At 44.2% G+C, this 20,918-nt stretch overlaps 1 protein-coding gene across 1 annotated transcript in view; it reads right to left on the reverse strand.

Moving 5' to 3' along the window:
- The window catches only part of mdn1 (midasin AAA ATPase 1), an 88,937-nt gene that overhangs the window by 19,588 nt on the left and 48,431 nt on the right, over positions 1–20,918 (reverse strand). Inside the window, exons 54-81 of the mRNA XM_079526881.1 lie at positions 20,722–20,888; positions 18,981–19,101; positions 18,167–18,380; positions 17,445–17,691; positions 16,523–16,646; positions 15,892–16,059; positions 14,989–15,206; positions 14,203–14,590; positions 13,592–13,704; positions 12,976–13,159; positions 12,094–12,288; positions 11,396–11,722; positions 10,645–10,806; positions 9,867–10,146; positions 9,269–9,510; positions 8,577–8,672; positions 8,193–8,287; positions 7,970–8,094; positions 6,213–6,377; positions 5,340–5,449; positions 4,832–4,905; positions 2,648–2,831; positions 2,128–2,272; positions 1,726–1,872; positions 1,376–1,502; positions 945–1,050; positions 539–654; positions 31–444 (exon numbers count right to left, since the gene is read on the reverse strand). Coding sequence (XP_079383007.1) covers positions 31–444; positions 539–654; positions 945–1,050; positions 1,376–1,502; positions 1,726–1,872; positions 2,128–2,272; positions 2,648–2,831; positions 4,832–4,905; positions 5,340–5,449; positions 6,213–6,377; positions 7,970–8,094; positions 8,193–8,287; positions 8,577–8,672; positions 9,269–9,510; positions 9,867–10,146; positions 10,645–10,806; positions 11,396–11,722; positions 12,094–12,288; positions 12,976–13,159; positions 13,592–13,704; positions 14,203–14,590; positions 14,989–15,206; positions 15,892–16,059; positions 16,523–16,646; positions 17,445–17,691; positions 18,167–18,380; positions 18,981–19,101; positions 20,722–20,888 — 5,054 coding nt within the window. The remainder of the gene's footprint in view (positions 1–30; positions 445–538; positions 655–944; positions 1,051–1,375; positions 1,503–1,725; positions 1,873–2,127; positions 2,273–2,647; positions 2,832–4,831; positions 4,906–5,339; positions 5,450–6,212; positions 6,378–7,969; positions 8,095–8,192; positions 8,288–8,576; positions 8,673–9,268; positions 9,511–9,866; positions 10,147–10,644; positions 10,807–11,395; positions 11,723–12,093; positions 12,289–12,975; positions 13,160–13,591; positions 13,705–14,202; positions 14,591–14,988; positions 15,207–15,891; positions 16,060–16,522; positions 16,647–17,444; positions 17,692–18,166; positions 18,381–18,980; positions 19,102–20,721; positions 20,889–20,918) is intronic.

Genomic DNA, 20,918 nt, shown 5'->3' on the forward strand with positions numbered 1-20,918 from the left:
TTTGGCCCACTGACAGTGGAGAGGTCTTACCACGTGTGAAGGGCACTGTGTGAGGACTCCCGTGCCACGATGTCCAGCTCCTCCCTCGAGCTCTGAATCTGCTGCACCATGGCGGCCACTTGCTGGCTCAGCTGGCACCAGGCGGCGTCTCCTCTCCTCAGCAGACAGCCGGGGGGCTGCCGGTGGGCGGCGAGGGGAGACGGACACCTCAGGGTGTGCTGCCTCTGGCCGCAGCCAGGCTGTTCCTGGTTCTCCTGGAGATCCTCTGGACAGCACTGGAGGAGCCAGGCTAGCTGCTGGAGGAGGGTGGCGCACTGGGCAGCCAGTGCCTGGCCCCTGGTCACCCAGTCGTGGAGTGGCGCCTGTGGGGGAAGGCTACAGCCGGCGTCCCCGGGGTGGCTGTGGATGTGCTCGCGGATTCCCTGGACACTCGCCGTTAGCCTCCTGAAGAGGCAAAGTACATTTTTATTATTAGTCATAAATTGACAGTTTAAATAAAAGCGTAGTTGCGAATGACAGTCATCGGCCGAGGACAGACCTGAGGTGGATCCACTCTTCCGTGAGTTTGGCCAGTCGTCGTCTCTGTCTGAGCAGCAGTTTGAACAGGTGAGAGGAGAAACCACGACAGCGATCTATGTTCCCCAGACCAAGCTCCTAAAAACACAACACAAGCTCAGAATGATACCAAAATGGAAAGGAAAGGAAAGGAAAGGAAAGGAAAGGAAAGGAAAGGAAAGGAAAGGAAAAAATAAAATAAAATAAAATAAAATAAAATAAAATAAAATAAAATAAAATAAAATAAAATAAAATAAAATAAAATAAAATAAAATAAAATAAAATAAAATAAAATAAAATAAAATAAAATAAAATAAAATAAAATAAAATAAAATAAAATAAAATAAAATAAAATAAAATAAAATAAAATAAAATAATCTATATTGTACCTTGGCAGCACTTTGGAGAGCAGTCAGCAGTACTGTTCTCCTGGCCCATGAACGGTAGAAGTATGTCTGACATCCTTCCCAAGCTGCTGTCAACTCTGTAAACAACCTGCACAAGTAAACAAGTACAGTGACAATCTGACTTGATGTCATGTACATTGACTACAATTAATTTCATCAGGTAAAATCAACTGTCAAAATAGAATCAATATACAGTAAATTGGCTAGAGTGCATTCACTTTCTTTTCCAAAAAGGTCTAACATGGCATGCGTCTTTTGGTATTCATTATAACATAATGTCTACCGGTATATATTTTGTCTAGTTTACGTACTTTACTATGTGAAAATAACAGCTTTACAAGCTTTTGTGAGCTTCTACATTGACTATGTTAGCTATTTGTTCTACATCATTTAAATGTACAGTATGTGTTTACGTGTTCTCTGCATGCTCCTGGGTCCTGGCAGCAGACAGAGTGGTGGTCATCTCTAGAGGCCTCATGCACAGAATCTTCTCTGGGTCAGTCACCCTGTTCCACGCCAGCCCTTTACGGTAGGATAGACCTGAAGGGACAGTATTCAGAATTCAGTGATTTCATGAGCTGTGTATTAATTAATGTGGTTAATAGTAACATGGATCATAAAACACCAGTATTTAAGGTCATTGTGTTTTCTGTTTCAGTAAGTAATTTATTTAATACAGCAAATCTATCTATGAATTCCATGTACAATTTGCACTTGCCCACAGGCTATAAAGGATCAAGGATATAAGAATTAAAAGACTTGCCTATTTCTGCGAGCATCTTGAAGAGCTCAGAGAGAGCTCTCTGTTTCTGCTGAAGGATGTGTTTGACCTCAGATTTCTGCTTCTCTTTCTCTGCAGACGAGTCGATGGTGAGACCCTGCAGGTCTCGGAGGTTACTGATGATCTCACCTGAAATCACACACACAGAACTGATCATTTCATATTTCAAGTTCAAGTTGTATTTATTTAAAGTGCAAAATTACAACCAATGCCTTGACACATATTATACAATAACATGACAATATACAACGACAATAATATTGTTCTTTTTAACATGGGGGTCCCTGGCAAAAACCTTTTCACATGGGGGTCCGCGGCCAGATTCATATCAATTTGGGGGTCTGTGCGACATGAAAAAGTCTACGCCGTGTGCCATTATCTTACCGGTGAATATGTCCAGGTCCTCGGCGAGCTCTGGCACTGGGTTCTTCTTCACCAACTGGACACACATCTTCTTCATCTTCCTGGTCAGAACTGGCAGACGACCCTGGAGAGAGGACGCGTCAGCAGCCTCGTCTGGGACCTCGCTCTGAAATAACACATTCAAAAAACAATTATAAAGCATAGCTAAAGCAGCACACTATGAAGTTTGGAGTATAAGTGGCCACTTTTGACACAAATAACATGGCAGCCAAACGCTTTGACTTCATTCATTAGAGAAGTCCCAGGACAATCCATTAGGGGATTAAGAGGTGTGATGTGCTTGCACATAACACCTCAGTATACAGAGGTAAGAGCAAGGATTGTTTTAGAAGTATGGTGTCTCCTGAAGTCAGCTCTGAAATTAAAAAAGGTTGAAAACGAATGATTTAACTCAAAGGAAAAGCCAGGGATGGAACCAGGAACCTTAAGATTCCAAGACAGACACTGTTGAGCCAGTGACTGTCTTAGGAGAGCATTGTACCTGCAGGTCTCGTCCCTTCCCCGGCAGGGCGTTCCTTAGGGCCTGGTGAACCCTGTGGATGGGTGTTTCTTCTGGGTTGGCGTCCACGCTGTCCAGGTTGGCGTTCGATCCCTGTTCCACCAGATAAGGAGCACTGGGGCCATTCAGAGCCTCCTCAAACTTCTTCACAAACTTGAAGAGAGTCCTGGGGATAAGCAATAAAGGGCAGAGTTGAATGTTTATTGCCGGTGCATTGCTTGTACAGGCTCTTGTTGACCATGAGGACATTATATCCTTGTCTTTCTTTTCTTTAGTTTCTGAGGTTCTAAGTCTGTTAGGTACTTGTGTTTTTAAAACAAAATGGTTGCATCTGCTCAGTGTCGTGCAGCTTGACCACTTGAGTAGGACGACGGAGAGCGATGTTGTGAGACACTGGTCCTCAATGTGGGTTCAGGGAACCACCAAGGGTTTAGATTGGGGTCCCATATACGTAGATTTAAAAAAAAATGATCTTAATGGTCTGTGGCCTCAAACTGAGACCCCTGAAATTGGATTATGTCATGCACATATTATCCACATGCAATGCCAGGAGATGACAGATTAAGATAACTTTTGACACACAGATGGCTAAAGTTAGGCTTGAGTAAAGAAAGCTCTACTCTCCCCCTGTGGGGGTTGTTTAATGTTTACCATTGAACATGGCAGGACAAATAAGAAGCCATCTCTGTAACGAGAGGCTCTCAGCGGAGATATAACCTTACCGATGTGTCTTCTATAGATATAACCTTACCGATGTGTCTTCTATAGATATAACCTTACCGATGTGTCTTCTATAGATATAACCTTACCGATGTGTCTTCTCCACTGACTGCTTGATGGGAGATATAACCTTACCGATGTGTCTTCTCCACTCCAGATATAACCTTACCGATGTGTCTTCTCCACTCCAGATATAACCTTACCGATGTGTCTTCTCCACTCCAGATATAACCTTACCGATGTGTCTTCTCCACTCCAGATATAACCTTACCGATGTGTCTTCTCCACTCCAGATATAACCTTAACGATGTGTCTTCTATAGATATAACCTTACCGATGTGTCTTCTATAGATATAACCTTACCGATGTGTCTTCTATAGATATAACCTTACCGATGTGTCTTCTATAGATATAACCTTACCGATGTGTCTTCTATAGATATAACCTTACCGATGTGTCTTCTATAGATATAACCTTACCGATGTGTCTTCTATAGATATAACCTTACCGATGTGTCTTCTATAGATATAACCTTACCGATGTGTCTTCTATAGATATAACCTTACCGATGTGTCTTCTCCACTCCAGATATAACCTTACCGATGTGTCTTCTATAGATATAACCTTACCGATGTGTCTTCTCCACTGACTGCTTGATGGGAGATATAACCTTACCGATGTGTCTTCTATAGATATAACCTTACCGATGTGTCTTCTATAGATATAACCTTACCGATGTGTCTTCTATAGATATAACCTTACCGATGTGTCTTCTATAGATATAACCTTACCGATGTGTCTTCTATAGATATAACCTTACCGATGTGTCTTCTATAGATATAACCTTACCGATGTGTCTTCTATAGATATAACCTTACCGATGTGTCTTCTATAGATATAACCTTACCGATGTGTCTGCTATAGATATAACCTTACCGATGTGTCTTCTATAGATATAACCTTACCGATGTGTCTTCTATAGATATAACCTTACCGATGTGTCTTCTATAGATATAACCTTACCGATGTGTCTTCTATAGATATAACCTTACCGATGTGTCTTCTATAGATATAACCTTACCGATGTGTCTTCTATAGATATAACCTTACCGATGTGTCTTCTATAGATATAACCTTACCGATGTGTCTTCTATAGATATAACCTTACCGATGTGTCTTCTATAGATATAACCTTACCGATGTGTCTTCTATAGATATAACCTTACCGATGTGTCTTCTATAGATATAACCTTACCGATGTGTCTTCTCCACTGACTGCTTGATGGGAGATACAACCTTACCGATGTGTCTTCTATAGATATAACCTTACCGATGTGTCTTCTATAGATATAACCTTACCGATGTGTCTTCTATAGATATAACCTTACCGATGTGTCTTCTATAGATATAACCTTACCGATGTGTCTTCTATAGATATAACCTTACCGATGTGTCTTCTCCACTGACGTCTTGATGGACCAGAAACTGACATCGTTCCACTTGGAGATCTTCACAAAGTCCTGAGGAACCACGCAGAGCATAACATAAGTACACGTCAAATATTAATAAGACAAACTCATATTGTTGTCCTCTGAGAGCATACTCAGACACTTAACAAAATATGTATTGAAATACATGTTTAACCCATTCTGACCTGAGATCAGATTCTAAAAATGTCTTCTACATCCTGACAGTTTTCTGAAAAAGCTATGTTTCTATGTCAGTCGTTCTTCGACTTTTCAAAAATAGCAGACCTACAAGCTCGTAGCGCGCCACTCGGTGGCGCGCTATGAGCTTGTAGATCTGCTATTTTTCAATAGTTAAAGCATAACATAATGCTAACACCAAAAGGGGTTCCCGCCCAAAATGGGTTAAACAACATTGACGATTATGAAATACTGTAGTACCGAAATCCATACAAAAACAACTAAATGTATGAAATGTATAAATTCACCTTGAGCTCCTTCTCCAGAGGCTGTCTGAGCTGTGTGATTCTGCTGTGGATGCATTCAGAGAACTGGCTGTAGTAGGTGTGTAGGTTCCACAGCAGACTGTACAATGACTCTGCAAACGAACATATTTCTGTTTAGAGACTAAAACAAATGGCAGTGGTTGTCAAACTTTTATTTATTTATTTCAAGGACCCCCAAATTGATATGTATTTGGCCGCGGATACCCATCTGAAAGGGTTTTGTGCCAGGGACCCCCAGAAGAGAAGGTTTATGTTAAGATAATAAAAACTTTTCCAAACATTTTTCATACAAGCTCGAGAGAGCGGCACAAAGTGGCACGCTGTGAGCTTGTAGATAGTTGGGGTCTCCCTGAACCCCTCCCCATCCACAAGGACCCGAGTGTCCCCGGGATCCCACTGTGAGATTAAACCACTGTTGGTATGCCAGTGTTGATTTGGACAGCAAATTTAGATAGTTTTAGTCCTAGTCTTTTGAATAACATTCTGTTAAGTTTTAGTCATGCTTTAGTCATCTGAAATGATTTACCTTTAGTCTAGCTTTAGTTGACTAAATATCATACGATTTTAGTCAACACATTTTTATTTTGATGGTGCCTTGATGGCAGATTTTACACTTGGTTGCATGCTGAAAATAGCCGATCTACAAGCTCACAATGCGTCACAGCCCGACATGTTGTGAGCTTGTAGATTTTCAGCATGCAACCAAGGATAAAATGACTTGTCTTTTAGTTCTACTGGATTTCTTCTCCACTAGTCCCTCCCTAACATTTTAGTCTAGTTTTTATTTTATTTTTGAAAAAAGGTAGTAGACGAAACATTTTCGTCACAGTTTTAGAAATCAACACTATGTCAGACCTTGTCCTGGCTGAGTGGGAAGCAGCAGCAGGTGACAGTGGAAGCTGAGCAGCATGGCCAGGCGAGGGTGGAACTCTCCCAGGGTGGAGCCCTCCATGAAGGCCTGGAGAGTGGAGGACACCGACGACAGCGAGAGACGCTCCACGTCCTCCTCCTCGTCATCACCTGCTGATCGCAAACCATCACATCGGTAAGTAAGGTTAGGTTTCAGTGTGGTTCATTTGCATGAATAATTGAAACACAGGTTAATGGCCAATGGAAAAAATATAGAAATAAAACAAAAGAGTAGCAGAAAGATACAGCTACAATCGTGTGATACAGAAATCTGATTGAGAACAGTGAGCACTGATAGCGAGAAGCAAGCAAATTAGCTAGCTAATAGTTTTAATGAACGGCAACATAAAACGTTTTGTTGATTTCAGACAGGACCATGAAGAGAGATGGGAAACCAAGGGCAGAGAGAAAGAGAGGCTTGCAAAACAAGACAGGAGTAAAATTTGAACTCAGGTTCTTATACTCACTAGGAGCATAATAATATTATGCTCATGAAATATGACCATATTATGGTCATATTTCACAATGATGGTCGGAAGCCACTGGGCACCCAACACATTTAGATCACAACTTTATCATTTAAATAAATTAAAGTGACACTATGTAAATTAACTTTAATTAATATATTTAAAATGTCTCCAATCTGTATGGTAGAGTATTTAAATACAATATAACTTATACAATTGGGGTGGTTGTATTTCGTCTCCCTGCTCTTCTATTGAGACATTTAGATCGTGCCAAAGGCCATGTGTCACCTATAGACACAGGATCTGACACTAATAGAGCACCGAAGTCTGACGTCACTTTCAGTAGAGGGCACCAACACACAGGTTTATAGGTTTTTTATTTGTATTGAAATCTCCATTGGGCGATTTTATGTCGCTTCATATAAGAACTGTGTTTGAAAAATAAACCGACCACCCCGGCGTTTGTCAGGGGAGTGGCTGTGCGTCGTTAATGATGTCCATTCATATTTGATACAGCCAGTTTCTAGAGAAAATGGAATTAATGTGACCGCAAAAGCCTTGAAACTACATACAGTATGAATGCAATGTCGCTGAGCATATACGCCCAGCTGTCAACATATTGCATTCCTGAGATTCCTCGTTGACGTAAGCTCAGCTGGTGGTGACTCGACTCGTACTAACCACGATACATTATATATCAATAAAATAAAAATAAACGTAATTAACGTTCAGTTTCTGTTGTGCGACGGGCTGCGGGCAGAAGCAGCCTACCCGGAAATGTAGTCTCTGGGTTGTTTGGCTCGTTTCTAACGCTTATTTTGTTACTCTTTGGGTATATTTGTACATTTCCACCTTCAGTCGATGCTTCATATCCATATGAGTGAAAAGGCCGGGGTGATCGGTTTATTTTTCAAACACAGTTCTTATATGAAGCGACATAAAATCGCCCTATGGAGATTTCAATACAAATAAAAAAACCTATAAACCTGTGTGTTGGTGCCCTCTACTGAAAGTGACGTCAGGACTTCGGTGCTCTATTTTCACCTGATGGTCGGGATTCGATTTAGCCATTAGCCCGATGGTAAGAATGTCAGCACTTGCACAGGAAACCAGGTTCAAATCCAGGGTAGAAGAGGAAAGTTCAAATACTTCCACAGATCAGATTAGTGCAATAATGATTGTGTGCACTGCTGGGGCAGTGTTAACAGTGGGCACACACCCAACCCAAGCACATACCAGCGCTGGCATCCATCCTCTGCTCCTCCAGATACCTCTCTATCAGTTGGTAAACAGAGAACCAGCGTTTGGTTGACTTCTCTGTGACACGCTTCATGGCGTTGTCCAGACTGCTTGACCAGCAACTGCAGTATAACAGTATGACAGAACAGACAGAATAAGTGTGTGTATAAATGCAGTATATGTTTTGAAATGGAGGATTTGATGGCCAGTGGTTTCTTACCTGAGCTCCAGCTTGCGCCACTGGATAATGATCTGGGTGACTGGCTCCAGTTCCTTCCTCAGAGAGACTGCACGGCTGGCGTTGTTCTCCCAGTCCTGACAAGAGAGGATTATTATAACTTACTTTAATATTGTCTCAGTCGGGCGGAAACCTCATATATCCAAAACTGTAACATTTCAGGAATCTAATTCAAAAATCGCAGATCGACAAGCTCAAAACGCGGCGATTTACACTGCGTTTCAAGCTTGTAGATGTGCTATTTTGGATACTTTTGCGTGACGCTGTGGTACACAAAACATTGCAATAAGTAGGTTTCTGTCCGACAGCAACGATACTGTACAGCACATCATGCTGTACAGTACAGGGACAGGCAGCACACCTCACCTGTGCTTTACTCAGTAGGATCTCCATGCCGTTGAGGAACTTGGCCAGCGGGCTGGCCAGACTGAAGGATGAGATTCTATCTATCACTACAGTCAGCTGGGGAAAGACAATCACAGGGAGGTTTCAGATCACAGCAGCGTAGCAGAATGACTGCAAGCCTCTGCCTGAAGACAGGGGGATTACCCTTTAGGCCAGTGGAGTGCTGCATGTGGTCCTCCTCACACACATATTTAACAATGAATTTTCAAAACTTTTCCATAAGTCCAAAGTATTTTATCACATTTCCAGGACTACAGCAAATAACAATCATATGGTGCAGGGTGCCTATCAATGCCCCAAGACAGACTCGAGCCAAGGTGTCATCACGTGACATAAAGAACCGATCTACAAGCTAACAATGTATCACGGTGCAACGTGTCGTTAGCTTGTAGATCGATTTTTCTTTATATATTAGGTGACGTCCTGAATACATTAGGCCACACATGTAATTAACAAAATCAATAGCCAAAAACTATGTATGTACAGTATATCCATTATCCAAACATTTTCCAAAACATTTGATTAAGCCAGGACAACCTTTTTTTGGAATTTCAAAATATTTCCAGGAATTTCATGACCAGGGGAAACCTGCTCGTACCAAACTGGGGCACCTTGAAATGAACAGGTTTGAGAACCACTGAACTTAAAGGTACCTGCACTAGAGCTGGGTGATCTGGCCAGTCCTCCAGCCTGTGTTTGGCCGCTACTCTGAGTTGCTCCAGGACAGGAAGACAGAGACGGGCCTGGCTCATGTTGGGCTGCTGGTAGAAGTCATAGGGTCCGTCCATGTGGACCACCAGGCTGTCCTGGTACCCGGTATCCCCCATCACACTGTTCTGGAGGAGGGTGCCCACCAGCAGCTGGCTGCCTGCGAGCTGAGGCTCCAGCTCAGCATCTGAGGGGAAAACCAAAGAGCAGTTGGTGTTGGAATGTTATCTCGATTAACCCATTAACACAATCAGTGCCGGGATGCCTTCAAAATAGGAGCTCTGGGGTGCCGGAAAGACATGGCCGCTTTTACTCTGAAGTTTTTTGCGTTCCTGATAACAATACAAATTAAATGACCTGATTAAGTTTGAGAGTAACTTACCCAAGTGACCAATTTATCAAATGTTACCCACAATTCAAATTTGAACTACTAACTATGGTATAAGCAATTATTGTTTGTTTTTTTATTACATGATCACCATGTTTTTCAGTCTGCAGTGTCAGCCAAAATGTATAATACGAGCAAAAACAAGGTTGACCAACCCATCATATGGTAGAAGCGTGACATGATGGGGGCGGCGATCTGGTAGGAGGAGATGAGGGCTTTGATGTGTTCTTTGCTGTGATTGGCCGGAGTGGTGCTTTGGTACCACAGGGACTGGGCGTATCCCAGACACAGGCGCTGGTGGATGTCTACTATTGCACTCATAGCGGCAGGAGACAGGAACGTCTGCGTGGACTCGTCGTCGGGTCCTTCCTCGTCTTGTTCCTCTGTATCTGCTGGGCCCTCCAGGCTGGGCTGGGCTGTGATGTCTGCAAAGTCCTGGATGCACATGGACAGAAGGTCATTTGCAGTTAGGGGTGACTTCTCGTAGTAGTTACTGGGTGGTAAATCCAATACAAAATGTAAGACTCCGAGTCAAGACGCAAGTATTATGTGAGAGCAGTGCTCCAATTGTTCATTTTAGTTCACTTCACAATGCAGTAAAATAAATAAAAAAACTGACAATGTACAATGTATCTTTTTGGCTATTATAAAAAGCTAGCAATGTGCCACATTTCTTTTCGGCAAATGACACCATCATCCGACGGGTATGAAATTAATTTAGTGATCTTTTCAAAGCCACAGTATTTTATTGTTGTTTGTTTGTTTTTAATTCACATACTACAATGTGCATGACACAAGAAGAAAATCATAAAGCCTGAAATGCATGGTGACGTCAAAGTGAAACATTTAAGTATGAAAGTTGGAGTGTAGAACATCTAATTATAAAAGTTAGAGTCATGTATAATGTACTGCTCCTTCAGTGCAGTGTGGTACCTTGGTGAACTGAGGGAAGCGGCGTCTGAAGTCTCTCTCCTCCTGTTGGTCTTCGGTGAGGCCCGTGCCGTGCAGTCGGCTGCGGTTTTTGTACAGGCTGGCCTCCAGCTGTTCCTTCTCCCTCCTCCGTCTCTCCTGTTCATCCCACTCGTTCACCATCGCCTGAATCAGATCAAATGAGTCCATTTGGTAACATTTGTACACTGTCAGAGTTTCCGTTTGGTTCATAGCTATCGATCATTTTGCCCGGGAAACCCCCTCAAGGACTCCTGGGGGTTCTACCCCTGACACACCCAACTTTGAGAACTCTTCCTACTTCCGGGCCACTTCCCTACTTCCTTCACAGGTGTTACCGATTATACAAATTAAGGCTCTGTTCCATTTAGTGTACAGTGGTTCCCAAACCTTTTCATTTCAACTCTGAGAGTGTACAACCACAAATAGAACCGGTCTGTAACTCTGTACAAATGGAACCAAATGGACCATTTGGGTCCATTTGTTTCCATTTGTACAGAGTTACAGACCTGTAGGGGCTATTTGGAACCTACTCAAGGACACTTTGAGACCCACTGGTGTAGCAGAGTGTTTCCAGTAAGTTACAGTGAGTGAGCCCAATAGCAGCGCCCTGACTCTGACCAGAACGGAACGGAGCCTTCATCGGTATCATCGGTAACACCTGTGAAGTTCTTTCCAAAAAGGGCATGTGTGCATAGAGCCCATATATTCCACGGCTCTGGACGGAGGCGCTCACCTGACAGATGTGCCTGAAGAGGTTCAGCGTCTCCTCGCTGAGCCGGCCCATGGCGAGCGCATGGCACTGAACAAAGCGCAGCGCGTTCAGCAGCAGCACGGACGGCCGGGGCACCACGTGCTCCGAGGAGGAGGCGGCGGCGTCCTGCTGCTGCTGGGGAGGAGGTAGCAGCTTGGCCAGGCCTCGCAGCACGTCCATGCACGCCCTGGAGCACAGGAAGTCCGCCCGCGCCAGGTAGGAGGGCAGGCTGGGGCTGACGGAGGGGAAGGCCAGCAGGCAGCTCATCAGCTTGGGCAGGCCGGGCGCAGTGGCCAGCGAGGAATACACCTGCAGGTTAAGAGTTTACCGGGTTAAATCAGACTAATTGATTTGATGGATTATGAAAAGTAATCGATTATAATAAAATATCTTGTGCACGTCATTGCTCAAAGCGCTTTACAATGGTTCATTCATTCATACATTGGGAGGTGAAGCGGTGAATAGTCAACGCCAGCGTCCTCACTTCCCACATTCACACATCAATGGTAGCAAGCTCAGACCGACCAACTCATTGGAGGCAATGTAGGGTTCAGTGTCTTGCCCAAGGACACTTCGACATGTGGACAATTATTCAAATAATCAACAAAGTAACAACAACAGCAATAAAGTAATTGTACAGAATAGTTGCTCAGACAGTAATGGGTAGTGGGAGGTCTAACCTGTGAGGCTACCAGCCTCATGCCGTGGCGCAGCTGGATGATGGCGCTCCGCAGCGGGGCCACCACGTCCGGGTACAGCGGGTAGTCCTCTGCCAGCCGCTGAGAGAAGCGCAGCTGGGAGTTCTGCCACACCGCCTCCTCCTTCAGCAGGCCCTGGATCTGGGAGCGCGACTTGGACGAGGTCGTGGACGAGCCCTGCAGGTTCGGGATGGGTGTCGTTAGGATTCTGCTTATCGATTTCCAGTTCTGTTCTATTTACCGGTTTTGGTCCAATAATGGTTTAGATAACAAAAATGTCTTCATTCTTTCAATCGTTAACTCAATAATTTGTACTATTACTAGTTTAAACTCTGTATAGTAGTAGTACCTGACAGACGATTTGTGTCCCAAAAAGTCGTTTAATTTAATTTCGACTTTTATGCTTTGTGTACACACATTGTACTGGCCAGATATGACAAAAAAATGTATATATATATATATATATATATATATATATATATATATATATATATATATATACATATACACACACACACACACACACACAAAATAAATTACCGACAACCTATAATCAACTATGACCAAAATAGGTCATAATTTTAGGTTTTACACATTCAAAAAAGCAAGTGATGCGACGCGTTGCGATCAGCTATTTCCACAATTTCTGAAAAAGTATGGACATTTATCAACAAATGAATTCATAAAGGCTAACAACATGTGTGATGAGGCCCTTATCGTGCCAAGGCCTATACATACATGTGTGATCAGGCCCTTATCGTGCCAAGGCCTATACATACATGTGTGATCAGGCCCTTATCGTGCCAAGGCCTATACATACATGTGTGATCAGGCCCTTATCGTGCCAAGGCCTACTGTACATACCTGGAGGGCTTTGAGCAGGTGGGACAGAAGGTCCTCCACAGCAGAGGACTGGCCGATGCTGCACAGGTAGTGCTGCAGGTCCTGGAAGAGGCGGGCGTACTGGGGGACCTGCGGGCGACACGCCTGCTTCCTGGACAGCTCCGCGATCTGCTCCTTCACCTGCTGCATGCGGATCCACAGGTACCTGCAGGCACGCGGGTGGGTTCATTTAGTCGAGAGAGTGTACGAATTGGAACCAAATGGACCCGTAGTTACCACGGGTAAATCAGGATTACCGCAGGATCCACAGGCACACAGATGGGATGCACACAATCCTTTGTTGGTACTGAACCACTTTGGTGACACCGATACCCAACATGCCTTTCTTAGAAAGGGTTTTTATATTATTTTTTGAAGAGAACATAACGCTGAGAGAGAAGATGGTTGCATCTGATCCTACTGTAGGTCAGAAAGAGACAAAGTCCCCCTTCAGTGTATTTGACTTCCTAACACCTCATTTCTGAACGTCAATTCAAAGTGGGCCTGCCAGAGGACAGGTTGGTATTGGAAACCATTAGTGGAACGAGGCTTTAATACGAGGCACAGTACACAGGGACTATAAGGGACTGGGTCTCACCTAATGCGAGGGTGCTGGAAGCCGTCAGTGGTGCTGCTCTCTTCCAGCTCTGCTCCGGTGAGCAGCTGAGACGACAGGCTGCGTCCTCTCCATTCCTCCTGAAGCAAGGCCAACTGAGGGACACACACAGAAACTCATTGTATTTGACTGAAGAACACCTTAACCACATGAACCCCATCGTCCTTTTTCTGGGCCAAACATTAGGCAAAAATAGCCAATCTATGAGATCATATCATGTCACGTTACAAGCTTGTAGATAAGTTATTTTTGTCAATGTGATTTTGCAGACAGAAAAAAAGAAGGACACGACAAATTGCATAGGGCAGATGATGACAAATATACAATATATAATATACAAAGAAATTACTGACACACAAAAAGGTTAAAACAGCGGAAATAGTTGATCTACAAGTTTACAACAGGTTAAGCTTGAAGTAAGCTTGAAAATGTATGAACATTTTTCAACATGCAAACGATTTGACGATTATGCCTATGCAAAAATAAGATGATTATCTCAAATAATTGCGATTAGGCGATTATGTAATAATCTGGGGACCCCAGTCAAGCACTGATTAAATAAATAAAATAAAATGTCTCAGAGTTCCGCTCACCTCCTCCTGGGCGTAGTTGAGCTTGTAGGCCCTCTTGACGGCCGGGTCGAAGATGGTCTGCGGCGTCCACACCTTGATCTGCAGCAGGCCCATGTTGACCCAGAACACTCCGGAGCGCGAGAACTGGTTGGTGCCTTGCACCTTGTTCTGGACGTACTGCTGCAGGCAGGTCATGCAGGCCTCCAGGAGGCCCTCTGGGAGCAGGTTGGTGGGCAGGTAGGCCCTGAAGGCCGTCTGGATCTCCTGAGCGGCGATCAGGGGGTCGGCGTCCTCCACCAGGTTCTCGCAGCTCTCCATGTAGCCCTCCTGGAGACTCGGAGGCAACAGGTCAGCCATGCTCTGCAGCTGACGGCGCAACACTGCCCCCTGGAGCCTGAAGTCTGTCCCCCTTTAGACAACGAGAAGAGGAGAGGGTTTTGTTTTACCACGTGGCTCTGTAGGAGGCTAGTTCAGAGAGAAGATTGTATGCACATCATTTTGCCTGTATTTAGGCCAGGTGCTGGACGTCAAGGCAAATATTAACAGGAAGGAACATCCGCTCACTTGTTTTTAGAGCTTACTTTATTTATTTGGAAAAACTGTTTCATCTATATTCTGCCTGATGAAGGAAGACCTAACCGTCGAAACGTTGCAGCTTTTTGCGGATGTTCCTTTCTGTTCTCTCTGCAGGAGGCTAGTCGTCTATTAAGTAAGGGATAATGTATGGCTGAGTGGTCATTGTTTACAGCTACATCACCGATTAACCAGCCTACCTTGTCTACCTTTCTATGTCTATGATTGTCTTACCTGAATGGAGCCAGAGCAGGGAGGGCCATGTTGTCCCACAGCACTGCGCTAACGTCCTGCAGCTGCTGCACCCTCTCTCTCCACTCCCCGAGGGTGACGTGGGACGAGGAGAGCAGGGACGTCTCCGTGGGGTCCCACTTCCCCCCGCCCGTCTCACTGTTGCTCAGCACTCCCAGCACGGAGCGTGACCACACCGCTTTACTCAGCATGGGAGGACCCTGCAGGCGAGGTGGACTGTGTTAGGGCTGAATTTATATCATATATATGGTTTACCCAGCATGGGAGGGCTCAGCAGGGGAGGTGGACACTGTTAGGCATCATTAAACGCTTAACTCACTCAGTAAATACATAAATAATCCACCCACTGCCAGCATTTTTATGTTTTTCCTTAACTTTCAAGTAGTCACAGAATATTTGTATCCAGTATGAGCGAGAGTATGAGCGGTTTTCTCTGTGCTCTGGTGTTGAAAATAGTAGTTCTATCATTATGTAAAATAAAAATTGCATGGCCGGTGCTGGGTGACATCTGCTGGTTTGCCTAATCGAATCACAACACTGAAATTGTACGCATCATGTCCTACTCTATAGTATACATTTTAGTGATGCACGATATAATCGGTAGCATATCGAAATCAAAATAATCCAGATTATTTTCACCGATATTGATGTAATAAAAATGTGACAACCGTCAATGGCTTTGTACTCGCAGAGCACAAAGCTCTGCTTTAATTTCTCCACCCCCCGCCTGAGCCAGAACCTGAAATTGCGTCTTTCTGTAATGTAATTTAATCCGGTAAAAATATGTTTTTTTACTTTTATTTTTTGCAAATAATCGGAGATCGGATATCGGTCATAATTTCAATATCGTGCCTCTCTAATAAATGGAGTTAGTATGGCTGATACCATGTTATCTGTTCCATGGTGGGACTTGTGGGAAGACATCTGGGGTTCAGGAGACAGGGGGTCCCACTTCAGCCAGCGGTCAGGGTCAGAGGTGACGCTGCTGCTCCACAGGGCAGCCAGGGCCTCCGACACCAGCTCACACCATACCAACTGGAGCTCCTCCGTCGGCTGGGAAGGAAATCACATCACTTTAGAGCAGTGATTCTCAACCTTTTTCATTTCAAAGACCCCCACAAGTTTGGCATTAATTAGGCCATGGACCCCCAATTGATACCATTCTTTTAACTCTGGGACCCCAATCTACACTGTAAAATCAGTGTTTATTTAACTCTGAGAGTGTACAAATGGAACAATTTGTAGATTCTCAGAGTTATGGGTCCTTTACTACAATGATTTGATGGCTTTAGTTACTAGTAACTTTGCAGACGTTAACCATTGAAGCCCAATTTGATACATTGGTCATTAAAAATAAAATCTCAGTCAAAAAGGTCTGTAACCTTTTACTCAACAGAATATATGTATATAGAGTACTTCCTAAGTTTCTCCACCACAGCTTTGGAGTAATAGAAAAGTAATCTATTATAGTAGATGCTGAATGCAGTGAGATCTGCAGTGTTTTCTCGGTACTGACCCTGTCACTGCTAAGCAGGAACCAGAGTGGTTGCAGCTGGCTGACGTTCATGGGTGTAGACTGCAGGCAGAAGCGGAGGTGTCTGGAAAGCTCCCGACGCAAGCTGTCCTCAGCCTCCTGGTCACTGTGGTGGAGGATGGCACAGGGTTCATTTCATTGGTTTACAAAACCACTTTGCACACGTATTACATGTCTGTGTGCCTGTATGATTGTAAGTTAATTATTGTGCCAATGACTTACAGTAGGCATTTGGTAATTGTAATATAATAGGCATTTGCACACTAAGGACTTTAGATTTACAATTTATTTATAATTTAGGCATGTAGCAAACATCCTTATTCCGAGCGAATAACACGTGTCGTGAAATCAGAATAAGCAGAGAAAGCACAAACAATCAACAGGGTAAATATTCACATAAGGAGAGAAAAGAGGACACTGTAGTGCTTCAAAGAAACTAGGACACCAGGTCAACATCAAACCTACAGATGTGTCATTCCAACTCGTCACGCTCTCCTAATGAAACCTACAGATGTGTCATTCCAACTCGTCACGCTCTCCTAATCAAACCTACAGATGTGTCATTCCAACTCGCTTTCCTAATCTTTTCCTGAAGGTTTCCTGAAAATGCATGTTTTCTCTACAGGTTTTATTCACTGATTAGCCTTGATAATTCTACTGCTTTGCTACTGAGAAGAAGTATCCAGCAGATACACATATAAAACCTTGGCAAATACCCCGTCCCCCTTTCTCACTGACGATGTTCTGCATTGACAATCTACTGAATTGCCAATGGCAGGACATGTGAACTTCTCAAACGGCACATCTGTAGCATCGGTCTAGACCACAATCGCATAACATTCTTAACATTTGTGGTCAAGAAAAAAGAAGACGCAACAGCCAGAAGGATGGTTTGGAGACGTACCCTTGTGTGAGAGCCAGGTGGAGCAGTTCCACGCTGAGCCGCAGCTGGTTGAGAACGGCCAGATCCTCCATGAGAGGCCAGATCTGAGCCCTGCGTCTCAGCTGCTGCAACTCCGCTCTGGGAGGAAGGGCTACGTCTCCGGCCTCCTCCTCCTCCATAGACACTCCCAAACGCTTCTCCAGGAGACCGCCGGAGCTCATTCTACTCTGCTGCTGCTCCACGCAGGCCACCAGCCTCTCTAAGACACCTGCAGTAAGGAGGGAGAAAATGGTGAAGCCATTAAGACCCTGAGGTTGATTATACAAATGCCTTCTAAATCTCTTTGTAATTCAAAATGATTCCACATTTTTCAAACGCTTTCAAGATTTTTCCAAAAATGCAGCGCGGCACAAAGTGACGCACTGTGACCTTGTATATCTGCTATTTTTGAATAGGCAACGCTAAAATCGAAAATGATTTTAATGGGTCAACTCTGGGTCTCTGGGCCTGGACCCAGCCCTGAATCTCTAGCCCATAAAAAAAATATGTTCTGAAGTGAAACAAAATGAAAATTCTGACTGAGAGTCAGGCTATCAAGAGTGTATATAAATGGAACCAAATGGACCCGTAAGGATTAAAGTTTAATAGACAACATTCAGTTAAAGGACGTTGCACACGAAAGGCCCTGCATTCTCTCATGAAACGCATGCAGGCATTATGTTCTTTCTTCTCCCTCCACGTACCAGACTTGTGTGGATCCAGCTGGTTGTTGGCTTGGAGCACCAGGCCCCAGGCTTCCAAGAGGCTTTCCTTGGTGTCAAGCCCCAGCGTGGCACCCTGAAGTCGGACCAGCTCCTGCCTGTACTGGGTAGAGGTTCTATCCAGCCGCAGATTGCTCACGTCCAGCGCTTTGCTCAGAACCCTTAGCCTTGACGCACAGTCAGCAACGGACTCCAGCTGCAGAAGAGGAACGACAGAGGGAATGATAAATGGCTGCAACTCTTTTTTCTTAGTGATTATTCAATAGATCAAATTTTTTATGAATCCCTGAATCCCCCAGAATATGGATGCTGGGGTTCAAGGGGTTGGTTGTTTATCAGAGTCCCGCAGGGCTCTATACTAGGTCCGCTAACATTTCCTTCAACATACAGTTGGGTGCCACCGATATTGTCCCTTATCATTTGACTCATTTAGGCCTGACCTCAACATTTAAAAAAATCCTTCTAAATCCTCCAGTTTTCTGAAATAAATATTTTCACGATTTTTCAAAAATAGCAGACCTACAAACTCATACAAGCTTACAAGCTTACAAGCTCATAGCGCGCCACCGAGTGGCGCGCTACGAGCTTGTAGATCTGCTATTTTTCAATAGCTAAATTATAACATAATGTTTAAAACACCAAAAGGGGTTCCCGCCCAAAATGGATTAACTGTCCTTTTGCGCAGATCACGCAAACCTCAGCAAAAAGAAAAGGACAATATCGATGGCCTCCAACTGTAGGTGTCTTGTAGTTAAAACCAGAAACCACAAAACAAGCATAAGCTATGCTTCCCTACCTTGAATGGCAGCGGTTTCCCCAAAGTCTTCTGGATGCCTTTCAGGGCAGTGGCCACAGACACTGGAGTAGACAGCACCATCTGAATAGCAGCTGACACTGTCTGCAGTTCCTGGTGCCCTCTGGAAAGACACATTGCAATGTTCATAATTATCATATGTGTAAAATTGTCTACATTAAATGAATAACCGAGTACAAAAGGAATTCCACCACACCTCAGCCAAGTTGAGGTAGGTCTGTTGTGTCACAGGAGCGGGACACAACAGCCGATATTAATGGAAGGTGCAGGGACAAGAAGTGATTGACGTTTCCAGCTTCTTTAGAGAATGCTAGCACCTTCCAAACCCTTGGGGTGCCACCCCCAATTGCAGCCCTTTTGTGATATATATTCATATTTTTAATTCATCATTTTAATGCCAAAAGAAAAATCCGCGATTTACACACTATATCTCATTTTGACGGGGCAAGACTATAGTATTGGGACAATCAGTCCTGATGGTGGCGGTAATGTCACCATTGTGCCGATTCTGACCAAAAGGAGCGAGTGAACGATGACCACATCCGGTTTGGATCAAAATATCCGGTAGTAGCTTTGCTAGTGTGCCACAATGAAAGATGTCCGGAATGCTAAGCTATCATCGTCTTTTTCATAACTAAGTCAAATTAAGCTCTAATCAAGCACAAAAGATCGCATTTTACGCAGCGATGCATGCGCAATCATGCGCGCGCGTGATCGACCATGCACGCGCGGATTTCGGCCGGTTTTAGGAACATCGGCCGTTAGCCAAATTAGCCAAAAAATGCTAAATTTTGCTACATTAAGGTCCCGATTAGGCTCCCGATTGACAGCCCGTCAATTCCGTCAACGGGATATCTGGATTTATTGATTAAATCCGTCAATTCCGTCAACGGGGCTCTAAGGGTTAAGAGGCTTAACTGTCCGACCTGCTCCAGTGTCTTATTCTTGTCTTCAATAATGGTCAGATCAAATAAACGTATTGTTAAAAGAATATTATAATGCAGTCGTGTATCCCAGCGGTTCTGGTTGTATTATAACCTTATGGGTTAGCCATCATCCAGACACAAAACTTTTGAAATGGAAATTATGCATATATTATCCTCTCAGACAGCCAGTTAAATTGCCTGAAATCATTGGACATTTTCCAGTAATACAATGGCTCTCAAAGTGGACTGTAAGGGTCCATTTAGAACCCCATAAAGGAGCTCCTTTATGGGGTTCCAAATGGACCCTTACAGCAGGGGTTCTCAACGTTTTTGGCCGGGGACCCCCGGAAATGCTTTGGCAACGTCTCGGGACCCCCGCCCCGCCCCCTCCCGACCCCCAATATAAATTGACTGCTACAATAACCTTAATAATAGAGACAATACACCATAAATAAATACTGAAACCAGATATAATCATTATGGAAGGTGTATGCATGTACTATGTGTAAACTCTTCATTTCCATTTTCCAGCCATTCAGTTGCAAAAATAAAATAAAATAAAACAAATCTTTTCTTTTTTTTAAAATAATTTGGGGACCCCCCCAAAATAATTTGGCGACCCCCCGAGGGGTCGCGACCCACAGGTTGAGAACCCCTGCCTTACAGGGCTGAAACTCTGAGTGTGTACAAATGGAACTCACAGGTCCATTTGTACACTCTCAAGGATCATGGGGGCCCCTGACATAAAACACTTTGAGAACCACTGCAGCAATGGAATGCATTCCAAAAGGCCTTACTCGAAGGTGGCTGTGGCGTCCCCCAGCAGCAGCGGAGCTAGCCTGAGGATGAGGTGTTTCTGGACCCACTGCCAGTGCAGCGACAGGATGGACACGCCCTGAGAGTCCGCTGGCAGAGTGTTGCACACGTCCCAGAACCTGTCCCGCCACTGCAGCAGCTGCAGGATCTGGAACGACATACGGCACATGCACATTAT

This window comes from Electrona antarctica (genome assembly GCF_951216825.1).
Source record: "Electrona antarctica genome assembly, chromosome: 17".
In the NCBI taxonomy this organism is placed as follows: domain Eukaryota; kingdom Metazoa; phylum Chordata; class Actinopteri; order Myctophiformes; family Myctophidae; genus Electrona; species Electrona antarctica.